This window comes from Peromyscus californicus, unplaced genomic scaffold, assembly GCF_007827085.1.
Source record: "Peromyscus californicus insignis strain IS unplaced genomic scaffold, ASM782708v3 Scaffold_11__1_contigs__length_118956290, whole genome shotgun sequence".
NCBI lineage: Eukaryota > Metazoa > Chordata > Mammalia > Rodentia > Cricetidae > Peromyscus > Peromyscus californicus.
In genome coordinates, this window is record NW_026294402.1 from 36,184,275 (window position 1) to 36,201,144 (window position 16,870).

Here is a 16,870-nt window from a genome sequence, read left to right on the forward strand (position 1 = left end):
AATTTTCCTACTGCAAATCACAGCCTTCTCTTTCCTTCCACACTGAAGGCAGTTACTCTTGCTCTGAGGTGGCTTCTCACCACCTGTCACAGTGACTCTTGCATATGTCACTTCCATTTAACAAATCCCAGACATGCTTTGGAGAGTGTCCTCAAGCAATAATAAATGATGCAAAAATGATACATACAAACACCGCCCCCCCCCCATTTCAGATAAGAAAATAAGTCCTCTCTAGTGAAGGAGATCTATATAGAAAACAAGTTCCCCAAAATGGGTCTTTCGGTGTATTCCCTTTAGGGATCCTCCTAGAAACAAACCCTGACTAAGAGTCCCTACAGAAATGACTGAAGGTTTGGGAAGCCACACCTCTACTGAACTGCACGGATGTAGAATTAGAAGACAACATAAGCAAAAAGTGCCTCACGCAGTTCCTGCCTCAGAAAGCATGCTCACTGAATGCCATTCCCTTCCTCAGAGAAAGAGAGCATGTTCTCCATCGTTTAGCCTCACACTGCAGAGCAGAGACGGCACAACTCAAGGTCCCGGCCACGGAGGAGGAACAAACCATTCATAGTCCTCCCGGGTGCAGGAGCAGTTGGACACGACCACCGGCCGGTCAAAGTCTTCCCCGTTAAAGCATGTTGCGTGGGGCGTCCTCCTTTTGAAAACTGTCTTGTGTCCCAGCAAACACTCATTTCCCCGCTCATCAGACGGGGACCACAGCTTGTAGTCGTTTTCGGTGCAGGGAACCCCTGAGAACAGAAAAGGGCAGAGCATAGCATCAGATCCAGGCTGTGCAGGGTTTCCCGTCTCCCCACCGTTCAGCCCTCCACTTCTGGTGTCTCTGTGGCCACCCAGCAAGTGCAGAGCTCAAAGCTACCCATTTCTAGTCACTGTGTGCTGAGGGTGGGCAGTAGCCCCGAGTTCAAGGCAACACCACTATCACAGAGGTGCTCCTCTGAGAAAGCTGTGAAGTTGTAGTCACATTTGACACTATCCAAACTTCTGAATCATAAAATTTGAGGCACTTGAGAGGGGGATGGGTGATTGCTATTTATTTTTGGTTGATTTGTGCAGTGTGGTGTGTGTGTGTGTGTGTGTGTGTGTGTGTGTGTGTGTGTGTGTGTGTGGTGTGTTCTGGGGATTATTTTAAACTTATTTATTCTGTGCATGTGTGCCCTGGTATACATGTGGAGGCCAGAGGACAACTTTGTGGAGTCAGTTCTCTCCTTCCACCTTTCCATGGGCTCCCAGGATCGAACTCAGTTCCCCAGGCCTACACAGCAAGCACGTTTAACTGCTGAACCATCTCACTGGCCCAGAGTTTGGGGTGGCTTGCCGGCTTACTTCCATATTTTGTTAAAGAGAGGCTCTATCTAGAGAGTTCAGGTAAACTGCAAACTCCTGATCCCCATGCCTCAACTTCCCCAGTCCTGGAATTCTGGAATATACCAATACTTAGCCAAGTTTATAAATAGGTGCCGGGGTGAGGGTGGGGCCGAGTTCCCTCCTAGGGAAAGGGGACACTCTGATAGGTGATGTAGGGGTACTGCTGGCCCATCCTGCTTCCTTAGGATGAAGGTGCATCTGGTAGCATGGGCTGCGAGCACTGAAGAATGTGTTTGCCCTACTTGATGGTACAGATCTTTATGTAGAGAGACTGGGAATGACAAGGTAACTTCACACTTATTCTACCAGCCCACATCCATTTAAAATGTCAGTCGTGTGCCTATGGGAGTTCTATGCTTATGTCTAGATTGGTGCCTCATATCTTTTTTATACATGTGTCAGGTTAAATATTACCCAAAGCTGATGCATACCTGTCAATACATTGCCATTCAAATTAGCAAGGAATTATTAAAAACCCTACCGTCTGTGAGGCAATAAAGAAACTCGGTGGGTGAAATAAAAATGCGCACAGGAAAAGTCCTTATAACTAGGTGATGGAACATGGTACATGATTGCAGGCACAGATATATAACTCAAGACATGCTGGATACGCTTATTTCGGAGCATAAAGAAGAGAGGCATCTTCTGATTGAGATGCTATCAGCACAGGGGCTAGATCCTGAGGCCGAGGCTGGACGGCAGGAAGAAGACCCAGGAGGCTCTCTGGACAGCTAGGGTAATATCAGCTAAGTAGAGGAGAGGAAGGGCAGAGGTCGATGCGGCAATACGAAAGAGCCTCTGTCCATCAGTCCTCCCTGCTTAAGGATCTCATGGGCACCAGCAGATCTAACTAGACCCCAGACAGCCTTCAAAGGACCCTGAATCAAACCAGTGCTATTGTGCATCATGAATGCTCCTGAAGACCCTGGCCCATGGCACTATGGGTAAGTAGTGGCACTTTTAGGAAATGAGGCCTAGAGGAGAGAAGTAAGGTCATCAGGAGTGTGATCTTAACGAATGCATTGGCATCCCAGCCTCTCCCTCTTCTCCTCTCTCTTTCTTTGCCGCCGGACACTATGAGATAAGAAGACTTCTCCTAGCATAGCCTAAGTGAAAATGTCAAGGAACTATGGACCAAAACCACAAGCCAAAATAATGTTTTCTGCCTTTTCCCTGATAGAGAACTAACAGAGACATACCCACTGAATAGGTCCTCTAGTTTGGAAAACTCATTTCCATCTATCCATCCACACTTTTAACAGATATATATTTAGACATACCACATGCCAGGTACTGCACAAGGAAATCAAGACACACAGAATCATGAACAGTCCCTTAAAATTGAATAAACCAGTGAGCACCTGTGTGTCAGGGACAAGGATAGAATCTCTAATTAGTGGAAAAATACAGAACCCCCCCCATAAGACAGGGAACTAGATCATCTTACAGTCAGGTTGCCTAGCAACAGGACATTGAGTCAGAGCCCTTGACCCTTTCACCCTGTAAACATCCTATACAAACATCCTGTTAGCTTGCCCCACCTTATGCAGATGACAGCTTCTTGCTCCCCCCACCCTGCAGGAACTATATAAACCCTCCTGGAGAAAAATAAAGTTGAACCTTGATCAGAATCTAGACTTGGTGTATTTCCTTTGTATCTCCTGTCCCTACATTCCCTCCTTAGGGTGGTCAAGAACCCGTTGAAGCCCTGCAGGCAGGGCACCTGTGCCCGGTGTCTTTCACTCACTCACTTGGGCACAACACCCCTAGTGAATCACAAACTGAAGATACTGTATCTACGCTGCTGCTCTGTACACTCCCAACAGTCAGTCGTTATGTCTGTGACCAGAGCCCAGGAGGCAATGAATGGCTTACCCAAGGCATCAGTGGCATTGACCTGCAGGATGAGCCAGCTGTGGACATTCTCCTTATTGGAGCCAAAGATGGTGAAGACGGTACTTTTCTCTCCAGGTTCTGTGAGAAGACCATACACAAACACAGGCTTCTCGGAGAAGACAAATGTCTTCCAGGTCTCCCCCTCATTGGTGCTGTACCTGCCCAACGCAAGCAAAAGGAGGCTTGAGGTTACATTCCTGGAAGGCAGGCCTCAGTTTCCACACACATCATTAGTGATCATAACCAGCACTCCACTAAGAGGAAATGACCACCTGGTCACCTCAGAGTAAGTTTATGGCTGTGTCAGAAAGGCAGGTGTTTTGAGTGTTAGGGACAAATGCTGTCACCTAAAAAGAATACATGAACTGGGGTGTCACTCAGTGTTGGACTCAATCTCTGATATGCCCCTTCTAAAAAAAAAAAAAAAAAAAAAAAAAAAAGACACAGGAACTAGCTGATAGGACTCTGAACAACCAAATTTAGGAAAATTTTAGCACAGAAGAGAAAGATGTTGGTAACATAACATAGTGAATAAAAGTATGGCATGTATCTCTACCAATGCTGAGAGACAGAAAAATAGAGACAGAGACAGAGACAGAAAGAGGAGGGAAGTAGGGAGGGAGGGGAAGAAAGATTTTTTTTTTTTATCTTATATTGGTACATCCCCTAACATCATTAAAAAGTAACAACAGCTTGGGAGGCAGAGCCAGGCGGATCTCTGTGAGTTCGAGGCCAGCCTGGACTACCAAGTAAGTTCCAGGAAAGGCACAAAGCTACACAGAGAAACCCTGTCTCGAAAAAAAAAAAAAAAAAAAAAAAAAAAGTAACAACAGAATGTATAGCGTTATCCTTCTGTAATCACCACTGGGATAATCAAATCAGACAAGGATCATCACTGGATGCTAAAATCACCGTGTGAAATTTCAGGGGACTAAGATGCCCATGTGGTCTAAAGATATCAACCCACAAACTAACCATTCACTGCTGGGGGAAATACAACTTCATGGAGAGCAATGAGCCACTCCCTTACCCACACTTAGCACCACCAACAGTGGCCATCAGATACCACATGCATCCTTATTCAGCACAACCTCTCAGTGGACAGTCAGTTCAACAGATCAAATCTAGGATGTGGGACAGCGTTGATGACAACTGCTTTTATATCCTTAGATACACATCCACCAGGGCTGAGGAGATGGCGCAGTGGGGAAAAGCACTTCACATGCAAATATAAAGATCTCAGTTCAGATCCCCCAGACTCGTGGAAAGCTGGACACAGTGGCACGCTTCTGTAATCCCAGCACTCCTACAGCAACTTAGGAGGTGGAGACAAGAGAATCCCAGGAAGCTCGTGGGCCAGCTAGCCTGGTGAACAACAAGGAGACCCCGCTTCTAACAAGGTGAAAGGCGAGGACCAACTCCAGAGCTTGTCTTCTGACCTCCACACATGCTGTGACATGCATGCACCACTTACATATGACTACCCAAGCATGTGCGCACACACAGACACAGACACACAGATGCACACATGCATGCGATTCATTTTTTTTTCCCTGAATTTTCATTATGATCAAAGCCAAGCAAATAAAATATCAGAGAGGGCCTGTCACAAGGCAATGTGTAAATCCAGCCTAGGGTGTAGTTGTACAACGATTGAACCCTGAAGCCATCATCATTAGCAATCCCAGACAACTGAGCAAATAGCCAGGGAGAGGTATTTAGTCCATCTTAGTTTTCTTAAATGTGATCAAATAGGGAAACGTCTTTACGTATCAGAGATGTTTATGTACACATTAAGCCATGAAAGGACGGGTGTCTGTAACTGCTCCTCAAATGATTCGAGCTCAAAGAAGATAATGGAGAAGACAGATAAATACACAGATAAAGGAAGCTAAGCAAGCTGGCATTTAGTAAAGATTACCAGAGTATTCTCTACATTGTTCTCAGCTCCCCTGCGTTTGCAAAAATTAAAGAAGGCACTAGGAAAACAGGCACTGAGTCAGAAAAAGACAAGCTCACAAATACACACACACACACACACACACACACACACACACACACACACACACACACAGAGTGATTACACTACTTTTAAACTGTCTCACAAAGCATAGGGTATCATTCAGGAGCCCAGAACCCTTGCCCCAAACTTTAAATATCCTTTGTTAGTCAATGAGCTGTGATAACCACTGGATTCAAGTTTTCTTTAGAACCCAGGGGCTACCAGGGGTTTCCACAAAATTCTAATTACATACAAACCTTTTTCTTTCACTTTTCCTAGAATTTAGGGATTTCAGTTTTACTCCCCCAGGACTCAAAAATTTGACACGAATCTTTAGACAACCTCACTCAATCCCAACACGTCCTCTCATATTGAGATTTGTGAACTGATCTCTCTACACCTGGAGGCTAAACCAAGTGATGGGGTCTGCAGCCACCTGGGTCACTGGGGGACTAAGTGCCCCCATCCAGCACAGGTCAGATGTGAGAGTAAATTCTCATCCAGTTGTCGTGCTTGGAGTTTAAGTGAGATTTAATCAGATATGGTTAATTCACTAATCCCTTGCTTTTTTACTAATGTTAAGAAGCTGTAGGCTCAGTACCACTACTAAAGCTACCTTCAGAGTTGGACCATTAATCATACATGCTTGGAGTGGTCCACCTATTCAATGATGACATAGGAAGTCCACGTATTATTTCAACATGGCCAAGTTAATTCCATTTAAGAGCTCTTCCAACCAAAGACAACCCCAAGAAATGAATCATTTCTTTATAGATTCCCAGAAGACGCAGACAGTAAGTCATGAAGGAGACAAACGAGCAGGTGTGTGGCCAAGCACAACCACGTCTGGAACATGGCATTTTTCAGGATGTTGAAGAAAGGGAGGACATCTAACAACAGCAACAGCTAAGGGGACATCTAGGTCGGACTAATCGCAACGTTCTGATACCAAAGACAGGGCTTACCAGTGAAATTAAAATAACAAGAGGCAAGGAAAAAAATTACAAATTTCTTTTCTTCCATTTTTGTTTTCTTTCCTTCCTTCCTTCCTTCCTTCCTTCCTTCCTTCCTTCCTTCCTTCCTTTCTGTGTGTGTACGTGTGTGTGTGTGTGTGTGTGTGTGTGCATGCATGTGTGTAGAACTGCACATACACATGCATATATGTGTGGAGGCAAGAGGTCAACTTGAAGTTGTCATGTGTATCCATCACTCCCCACCTTATTTTTTGACACAGGGATACTTTCTTACTGACCCTGGAGCTCACCAACAGGCTAGCCTAGTTGTCTAATGAGATCATCCTCTATCTCTGCCCCACTCCAGAGGGCTGAAGTTACAGGGGTGCACCACCATGCCTGCCATTCTACATGGATGCTGGGGATCCAAGTTCCGGTCTTCACACTTGTACAACAACCACTGTACCCACTGAGCCATCTCCCAAGCCCCTGTCTGTACATTTTTAAGTTACAAATGATTATGCAGCATCTTGATCCTTATTCTACTTATTAATGAAGAATACAAACTGTTTAGAAAAAAAAATTGGCACATGGTTAAAAACTCCCAAGAGGATAGGAACGTCAGATATACATCAATATAAAACAGAACATGTAACTACATACTTTAAAGGGGGGAAGCAAAAGTAATTACTAAACACATTATATTATCATGTGGTTGACAGAAAGAGCCAAATTACTTAGTCCTCCAGTGACCTTGGCGGCTGCAGACCCCATCACTTGGTTTAGCCTCCGGATGTAGAGAGATCAGTTCACAAATCTCAATATGAGAGGAGGTGTTGGGATTGAATGAGGTTGTCCAAAAATTCGTGTCAAATTTTTGAGTCCTGGGGGAGTAAAACTAAAAGTCCTAAATTCTAGGAAAAGTGAAAGAAAAAGGTTTGTATGTAATTAGCATGTAATTGTATGCATGTAATTGTATATAGTTAACATGTTCAATCAAAATGAAAAGAGACATATCATCACGATCAAAAGATTTATGAGCCGGGCGGTGGTGGCGCACGCCTTTAATCCCAGCTCTCGGGAGGCAGAGCCAGGCGAATCTCTGTGAGTTCAAGGCCAGCCTGGGCTACCAAGTGAGTTCCAGGAAAAGGCGCAAAGCTACACAGAGAAACCCTGTCTCGAAAAACCAAAAAAAAAAAAAGATTTATGAGAAGATTAAACAGAAGTCAACTTCCTGGAAGTTCACTACTGCCATGGTGCTGGACAGTTAGAAGTCATGGAAGAGAAACGAGATAGTTCAAGAGTCAGGACTCATGATTCAAATTACTGAAATACCTAGTAGATTATTGTCAGTGGGCTGGAAGGCCAGAGGGCTGGTGGGTCAGCAGGCCAGAGGGGCAGAAGACTGGTGGGGTAGAAGGCTGGTTGGAAGGCTAGTTAACTTCTGTAGAGGATTATAACAAGATCATTGTTCTCATGGCCAATAGTATAAAGAAAGAAGATTTTACAAAGAATTTTTATTTCTAAAGGAAAAGGAACAAAATGGATACCTACTAGGGAACAAGGAGAGATCAAGAGAAAACAATCAGTCCTTTTCAATAATTTCTGCAGGAGTCAGGCAGAACAGGCCCTAAAGACGGAAGAGGAACACTCTGTCTACCTAAAGAAGAAAAGGTAGGCTGGGTGGTGGTGGTGGTGGTGGCGGTGGCGGCGGCGCACGCCTTTAATCCCAGCACATGGGAGGCAGAGGCAGGCTGATCTCTGAGTTCTCTGAGTTCAAGGCCAGCTTGGTCTACAGGTCAAGTCCAGGACAGGCTCTGAAGAGACAGAGAGAAACACTGTCTCAAAACACCAGAAAAAAAAAAAAGGCAGAAGAAGAAAAGGAAGTTTTGAGAAGGGTTATAAAAGCACTTATGCAAAAGGAAGCCACAGCTGAGAACTCAATGGTTTCTTGTCACAACCAGCAAACCCATTTCCTTTCCTTCCTATTCTTCTTGATTTGAACAAAGAATTGTTATCAGTTACTGATCTTGTTGCTATGACAAAGCAACACTGAACAGAAGCAACCTAAGGGTGGGTTTGATGTGGCTCACAGTCTGAAGGGAGGTCGGGGCGGTAGAACCTGGGGGCACCTGGTCACATTGCATCAACATGGAGTGATGAACGTGGGCCTCAGCTTACTTTCTCCTCTTCATTCAGTCCAAGACTCTAGCCAATGAACTGGTACCTCCCACATCAATTAACCTAATTGAGCTAATCCCTCTTACATGCTCAGAGATTTGTTTCCATGGTGATTCCAAATCCCATCAAGTTAATAATCAAAACCAACGATAACAAGGATGATGATGTGAGAACAATTTTTTTTAAGGAGATCTGTGAGGACCACACAGATAACATTCATTCATTGCTGGTGAAATAATCTGAAGTGGGCTGATATATATTTCATCACAAACCAAAATAAGATTTCAATTTCTCACAGAGCTCCACACTCTGGTCAGAAGTTTAGACAGGGAACTTGAATGTGACTCTACAGGATTTGCAAAGGGCATAAGGCCAATTGTACAAATATATTTTTAAAGTGCTAAAAGTAAATTTAAATGCTTTCAGGCATCCAAAGAATAACCAAAAGGAGAAAATTAACTTCCACATGAAGTTCTCAAGACTTACCTGTTCTAATTTACTAGAGGAGATATCTGCCCTTTAATAAGAGCTGGAGGTTTAGTTGACCTGAATTTGGCTACTGACAAAAGTTATATGGTGAACAAATCCTAAAAATGAAACGCTGGGTGAGGGGGAGTCAGCAGTTAATGCTCATGCCACCCAAGCAAGAGAACTAGAGTTTAGATCCAGAGAATCCATGTCAATGGCATGTTGGCATGGTGTCCCTCCTGTAATCCTAACCTCAGAATGCAGAAAGAGAAATTAAATCCATGGGGCAAAATGGCTAAGGAGATAAGCTGTATCAGCAAGCTCTGAGCTGGGCTGAGAGATCTTGCCTCAAAGAACTAGGTAAAAGCACAAAGAAAATTCCTAATATTGACCTTGAGACTTCACATGCACATGCACAAAGGTTCACATATGACTGCATACAAACACACTTCACACATGTGAACACACATACACATATATCCTATAAAAAATGAATAGATGCAACTCTGAAAACTAGTCTTAGGGCAATAATAAGCCAGAGACTGCATGTAACAGGCAGGAGGGATGGAGCGAAGCACCCAAGGGGGGGTGCCTGCATGGGCACCTTTGGGGTGGTGAAAAAGCATTTTGACATGAGTCACTAAGAACTGATTAAGATCCAAAGATACTGTGGTATATACATGGTTTCTCAATAAACAAAAATATGAGTGAGAGTCACCAGTTTTAAAGTGCCAGGAATGTTGGTGTACATCTGTCATCTCAGCACTGGAAAGGCTGAGGCAGGGGGATCTCAAGTTGGAAGACAGCCTGGGTTACACATCAAGAAAAAGTGTAAATTTGGTCTTAAGGGTTTTTTTGTAGAAAGTGTCCAGAAGCAGTAGGTATTAATCCTTCTGCATGGTTCACACTATGGAAGTCAGATCTGAGCCCCACATCTTAATGTAATGATATCATATGTGAAGACTCAGGGTCCAACAGTAGACAAGGAAATGGGGGTGTTTCCCATAGGATGAAAGACACTCAGGATTACAAAGGTGGGGTCCTCAAAAGTCTGAGGTTTTCAGATAAAAGGAAGTATCTGTCATGTGATTCCAGGGGACAGAACCCAAACCCATGGAATGGAACCTGAAGTGCAGAGAACTCAAACTTTCTCTTACCAGAGAACTATGCTCACAAATGAAAAACTGAATACACAAACAAATGAATGAGTGAATGAGCAAGGAATGAATCAAACTGTCCCAGAAGGAAATGGAAAGTTCCCCATTGCTACGGCGGTTCAAAGACTGGAAGATTCTCCATCACAGGCGCCGGAAGGCAGAACCACATGACGCAGCACCATCAGATCACTGCTGGACTCAACCTTGGAACTTGAAACAGCCACCTGGTTCACTCTGACCAAATCTGCCATCACGGCATGGCCCTGTCCCGCTCCTTCTATGCCTCTGTTTTCTGTGAGTGGTAGAATCGCCTTCCAGTTAACCAGAAAGCACATCCTTTTCTCCCAGGATGAGTCCGCAAACCCAGGAGCCTTCACTTGCAATCTTCTCTGAAATAGATTTATCCTCTTCATTCTTCCAAAGAAAGCCATGCCTTTCCTCCAGTTCAAGGCCTCAAAGACAAAGTTTCAGTCTTACCCTGCTAGAAACCCTTCAAGCTACAGTTCCAATCTACAGGGCAAGATATGCCCACTGGTGCAGAAAGGGCATGACTCTTAGGAGAGGAACCAATTGCCTTCTGATTAGGTACCAGGCCACTTCCACAGGAGGGGATTCCTGCCTGGTACTATAAACATGGTCAAATATGGATGGAAGTCCAAGGCCCGAGGAGGAAGCCTACTACTGTTGCCTTGCTAAATGGACATAATGTCAAACTGCTCTATAAATATTGATGCTTATATCCACAGGTTAGTGCTGCTCTCAACCTTGGGTAGAGAAGCTTCTCTTCGCTGTGGGCAACAATCAATATAATGACTAATAAGTAGTCAGAGTGCTGAGTGTCCAGCATCTCTGTCACCCACTCTGAGGTCCAGGGAACACCACCAAAGAAGGGAGTAAAAGAATGTAGGAGCCAGAGATGTCGAGGACTGCTGTGAAAGCTACCTTCTAGACATGCTGGGCCATTTCACTTGAACTCCACACTGCTATGGCTACATTCCCGAGACTGGGCCTGTCAATCACAAGGGAATCCCTCATCACAAGGGAAGGGGGGACTACTGAGGCCCCGCCCCTCCCGAAGGAGCTATTGGCAGTTAATGTCATTTTTGTCTTTAGTGGTGTCATCGCTACTGGGCTGCCCATTCTCTAGCAGATAACCCCCACACCTGTGTTCCTGTCATCAACTTCAACAGAACTCAGAAGAAAAAAAAAAGCAAAGAAACAAAAAGACATATAAACAGGAGAGTAATTTGATGGAAAGAACAGTTTAGTGGGCTGAGAGTGTACTGGGGATAAAAATGGTCGTGTCATTACATATGTATGTGTACATATATATGAAATTGTCAAAGAAAAATACCAATAATAAAAACTTTATTTAAAAAAGTCTGTTCAATGAGAGTGAGGAAAGGCCCAGGGGACTGGTGCTTGCCTAATGCCCACCTCAAACCTCATTTCTCATCACTACACCTCCCAACACATACTCTGCTCACACGGAGGGATCACAGATTCACCTTTGCTCAAGCTGTATCTCTCCTTTTTATGTGTATGTGTGAATGGACGCCAGGTGTGTAAGGGCACCACCACACCCCTGCACACCCCCCTCCCCACCAAAGCTAGATGAAGGCATCAGATCCCCTGGAGCTGGAGTTGTAGGCAGTTGTGAGCCACCTGATCCCAATGCTGGGAACTGAACCCGGGTCCTCTGGAAGTGCATGCAGCAAGCGCTCTTCACTGCTGAGCCATCTCTCCAGTCCCCTAAGCTCTTTCTACCACGGAGACTGTATACCAACCTCAACCTTTAGCTCACCTCAAGTTTCATCTCATCTGAGAAGCATTTCCCAACCTCCCAGTGGTTCTGTCTTACTCCAGCTCAGACTAGGCCCTACTTCAGATGTCACACCTTCACCTACCATGTTTACATGACCAGATCCGTGTCTTCTATACCGAGGTTCATCAATAATAAAACCTCCACCCACTTCCCTGTCTCCACACCTCACACCTCTTCTACCACCAGAAAGAAGAATAGTCAACATCTGCTGCAGGAAATTAAACAACCCACACCGAATTTTCATTTTTTTTTTTGAGCCTGTCCCTGCTTTGTAAGAGTTAAAAAGTGACATGGGCATCTGTTACACAGCCTCGGGGAGCAGGGGGAAAAGGTGAGAATGAGGTGGGGGTGGGTCTCTGCAGCTGCACTACAGCGGTACTATTCAGCCATCAGGTTAGAAGCCGAGGAAGAAGCCATGCAACTTCCTAGGCTCCGCAGCCATGAGGCTGCCTCCAGAACACAGGTCCAGAAAACTCAGCTCTGCTGCTGCACGTAGCCTCTGCAGAGGTTTGGGGGATTCCCAGAGGGAAGCCCTGTGAAACTGGAGATCTCCTCACAGAAAAGATGCTCTGGGGCAAGTCCAAAATATTAAGAACTATCAACATCTCATCACACTGACAGGCGAATGGCCAAGAAGAAATGGAAATCGATCTCATCCCTCAGGATCCAGCTGACAAACTTGTGCTTGGATCTTCTCTGGTTGGGGGTACAAAATCCAACGGTCCATTCTCCGCATGAGGCTGTGCATCCTTAAGAAGTGGAAACCACTCCTTGGTGTCCTGCAGGCAGGTTCTTGGGGAAGTGTGGTGAACAGCTGCCTAAGGGAATCCCCAGCCCCTGGAATCTTACTCCCTTCAGACATGCAGACACGATAGCCAAGCAAAGCGGTCCACTTCTTGCTCTCCATTTCAATTAACACCAACAAAAACAAGAGTCTCGATGGAGAAGCGAGGCAGAAGGCAAGCGGAGGAACTTTCGTTATTGTGCCAGGCCCGAGAAAGAACACCATGAAAAAAGTAAGTGAACCACCCAGGAGTAGGGCAACAAATACCCCCAAAGCCATCTTTCTGTCTTTAACCAGTGTTCCTATCTCCACTACCTCTGCCCTCTGACTGGAGTGCCAGACTCCACTCCACTCTATTACAACTAAAGGGGAACACGTTTAAAGGTGAAGGACCACATCCTATTCATCTCTAGATACACAGTGCCTCCTTTCCTCAATTCAAAACAAGCCCCTCCTCCCAGGCTCTCTCCAACTGACTCAGACATCCTCCCATGGGCCCAGGCAGATCCTGAACCAGGCCCCACTTGCCTCCCATCCTTGGTGTCTAGCACAACATCTGGTTCACGGTAGATGTTCAACAAATGTTTGTGTAATTGACCCGAAATGATTTCTCGCAGAAATCTGTTCATGTTCCAGTGTGGGTGCTAACTCCCACAAATCATACCACGTCCTCCTGTGGAAGATAAGGAGGGCGGATTGACTCTTCTCTCTGGCTGCCAGGCTTCACACATTCAGGAAGCCCCCGCTGCTGCTCAGGGGCTGTCATTTACAAAGAACACAACAGCAGCGGTCTCCCTTGGAGCTGTGCAAATAGCACCCTACCCAGATCCCTTCCCATTTTATGCATCGGTGTTTAAAAAAAGAAAGAAAGAAAAAAGCAATCTCAGATGCCCAAGTCTGCATGACCTATTTATTGATCAATCAAATATTTGCGAAGTGCCCACTAACTTGTATAGACTAGGAACAGAGGCCTAAAAAAGTCTCACTAATGAGTGGAAGAATCCAGGCGTATGGTGAAAAGGAACTAAAATACACAGCAAGTCAGGGACACAATCAATCCAAATTAACAGGACAGCCTAGAAATTCTGAGGCTCAAAGGACAGAGAGGTTGCTATGGCTGAGGAGCTCAGACTGAGCAGAGGCCTAGAGCCCTAGGCCAGTTTTGTCAGTGTGGGTGGGATGGTTCGCTGCCCTCATGATGGAGCCCATCTCTGAGAGGTGACCACACCATCAGGGCTCTATCTGTAATCCCTTGATGGGTTCGTACCATGACAGCATTATGAGGAGGTGGTAGAAAGTAGGGGACAGAACTTAGTTGGAGGTAAGAGATCCCTTGAGGTCATTCCCTGGGAAGCTATACCTCGTTGGCATGCCCTTCCTGCGGGGTAGCTCTGCTCAACCATGTGCTCCCTGACATGCTGATTCTGCTTTCCCTCCCAAAGGCAACGGAGCAGCCAAGTGGGGCTGAAACCTGTGACACCATGAACCCAAAACAAACTCATCCTTCTTCACCTTGTTTCTTTGGGGTATCTTTTCACAACAGCCACAAGCCTAGCATGTGGCCTCACTCTTGTCTGCAGCACAAGGAAACCCTGTGGTCTCTGGAGGCTGTAGACAACCTTCACTATCATCCCCTGCTTTTCAGAATCACCGAAGGAGGAGCAAATGCCTCTGAGAACAACACACCCAGTAAACGCCACGTGGCTACACAGATCTGGGCCAAGCTCGAGCTGGCACTTGGGATGCATGTACCTGTCGAAAGGAGGCCAGTCCATATTTTCCTGTTTGCATATGCTTTATTTGAACCATGCATTGCAGACACTTCCAAATGACCCGCACAAATAGAAGAGCACTATTGTGTCCATGATGCCCACCATCCACAAACCCCAAAGCCATTATGGGATGCCTGGGGAGGGCATGATGGTTTTCTGTCAGCAGGTTTATTTTTCTGGCCATGTTTTGTTGCAGCTAGTGCCGAATGACACTGCGTTCCCTGGGCACATATGCACCGACAGATGGTGTCAGAGGACTAAAATCACACTTGGCTCCTCCTTCAGAGGAGCCAGCTTGGAATGCTAATGCGATCTGCGGAGAAGTTAAACAAGGGAAATTGAGAACTGACTCCAAAACCTGAACACTAAAACTATACAAAGAATGTCATCTATGCCCAGGAAACCAAGCCCTGGCCCCTGCATGCCTTCCTCACATAGCAGTTTACTAACCACGACAATGAACTTCCTCGCCTACCTTACAGCTAGAGGAGGAAATGCTGGTAGGGGTGGGGGTGGGGGGAACCACAACATCCTGTACATCTTTAGATGTACAGTACCTGGCACAGCTATCCCTCGCTCAGTGTGTGAGGTGTGAGTTAAATGACTAGACACACAAACACCAGCAGATACGTGGGATGTGTGCTCTGTGGATGTCATCCTCTGAGCAAAAGCGAATCTGAACATAGATGCGGGGTGTCATGTACAAGCACAGCACCCCTTGACGCTAGTCTCTAGAACTGTGGTTCCCAACCTTCCTAATGCTGCAACTTTTAATATAGTTCCCCAAGTTCTGGTGACCCCCCCTCTTAAGCCATAAAATTATTTTTGTTGCTACTTCGTAACTGTAATTTTGCTACTGTTACAAATCATAATGTAAATATCTGTGTTTTCCAATGGTCTTAGGTGACCCCTGGGAAAGGGTCATTTGATTCCCACAAAGGGGTCGTGACCCACAGGTTGAGAACTTCTCCTATGGAGAAACAGCTGCCCCATGCCACCCAAGGCCAAGAGCAGCCAAGAGGAAAACCAAGACCAGAGCTCTGTTTCTCTGATTCCTGGAGGCTCAGTACATGTCCACTTAAGCACAGGGGAAAACCATCTGTTAAAATCTCCTTTTCAAAGCATCCACTTCTTGCTACTGGCCAATTCTAAAAGTAGCAAAGGCAAGGGAAGTCTGCTTCCTTCCACTGCACAATGTGACTACAGAAACCCTCTCTGCCTCCTGCAATCATCTAGCTAAAGGGTTCAGGTCAAAAACAAGTAGAAACAAGGGCCATTCGGTCCTTCCCTATGGGAACTCTGGTTCAATAGCTCCATGAAAGCAAACAGAGAAATGATCCTGGGTAAAACCAAGCCTTACAGGGGAAGAAGTTACAAACTCCTGACACTTTGTTTTTTTCTTAGACATGATCCAAGACTATCAATAATGACTCTATCATCAGCTAATGGTTATTTCACCTTGCTGAGCCTCAGTTTCCCCATCTGTAAAATGAAGCAAGTTTACCCCTAACATCCCAGCTCCATCTCTGACAACCCCAAGACTAAATGCAGCACAGCAGAAGTTACCTGGTTACCACGGGACGTGCATTTGGCAATCACTTATTCTCCTGTTACTACTTCTTATCATCTAACTACCAGTCATTCTTTGTACAAACCTTTGGATCCGTCACTTCTACAAAGCAAAGACATGCTCGAAACTCTCTAGTTACATGTGATGAGAAAGCAGAAGAGGGAACTACCTGGGGGAAGGAAGAGAAGCAGCCAGAAAGGGAAAGGGAACCACAGACAAGATGGGAGGGAGCAAAGAGTTGAGCAAAAGGAATAATGTCACATATGTTAAACATAGATACATAAATAAAAATACCACAACGAGACCCTTGACTGTGCATGTTAACCCAAAACAATTTGTTAAAAGAAAGAATGTAGGTAGTTTTTAAGTCACCATTCAAAGGAATAAATATCACGTCACTTGTTTCTCATAGCCCCCCTCTATGACAGAAGGGACCAGTTATTTCATAGACATGAAACGTTGACGTGATATCCAGAGGTCTCAGATTCTCTGTCAAGAACCTCGCGCTGCAGAGAGAATCCAAAGATCAACATAGACACCAGCCTGAGAGAACAGTTTGTTGTCAAAAGAAAAGGACAAGGCACTTAGGAGGCTGAAGCAGGAGGGTTGGGAGGTCTACACCAACTGGAGCTACAAAGTACGTTTCAAGATAGCATGGGCTACACGGTGAGACCTTATCTGGAAAATAAAAAAGGAGGGAGGGAAAGAAGGAGTAGAGAAGGGTAGGAAAGACTTTGTTATACAAAAAAGAAGAGGAGAAGGAGGGGAAATTAGAAGCACTTACTTCAGTTCATTGGTCTCCATGCCCTGGGCAATCGCCATGATGATGCCTCCATGGTCCCCCCACGTATAGTAATGAGGTCCAGGAAGGGC

At 45.4% G+C, this 16,870-nt stretch overlaps 1 protein-coding gene across 1 annotated transcript in view; it reads right to left on the reverse strand.

The window, feature by feature from the left end:
- Positions 1–16,870, reverse strand: part of Sorl1 (sortilin related receptor 1) — a 170,253-nt gene that overhangs the window by 85,374 nt on the left and 68,009 nt on the right. Inside the window, exons 12-14 of the mRNA XM_052757426.1 lie at positions 16,782–16,870; positions 3,265–3,443; positions 566–752 (exon numbers count right to left, since the gene is read on the reverse strand). Of these exons, the coding sequence (XP_052613386.1) occupies positions 566–752; positions 3,265–3,443; positions 16,782–16,870 (455 nt within the window). The remainder of the gene's footprint in view (positions 1–565; positions 753–3,264; positions 3,444–16,781) is intronic.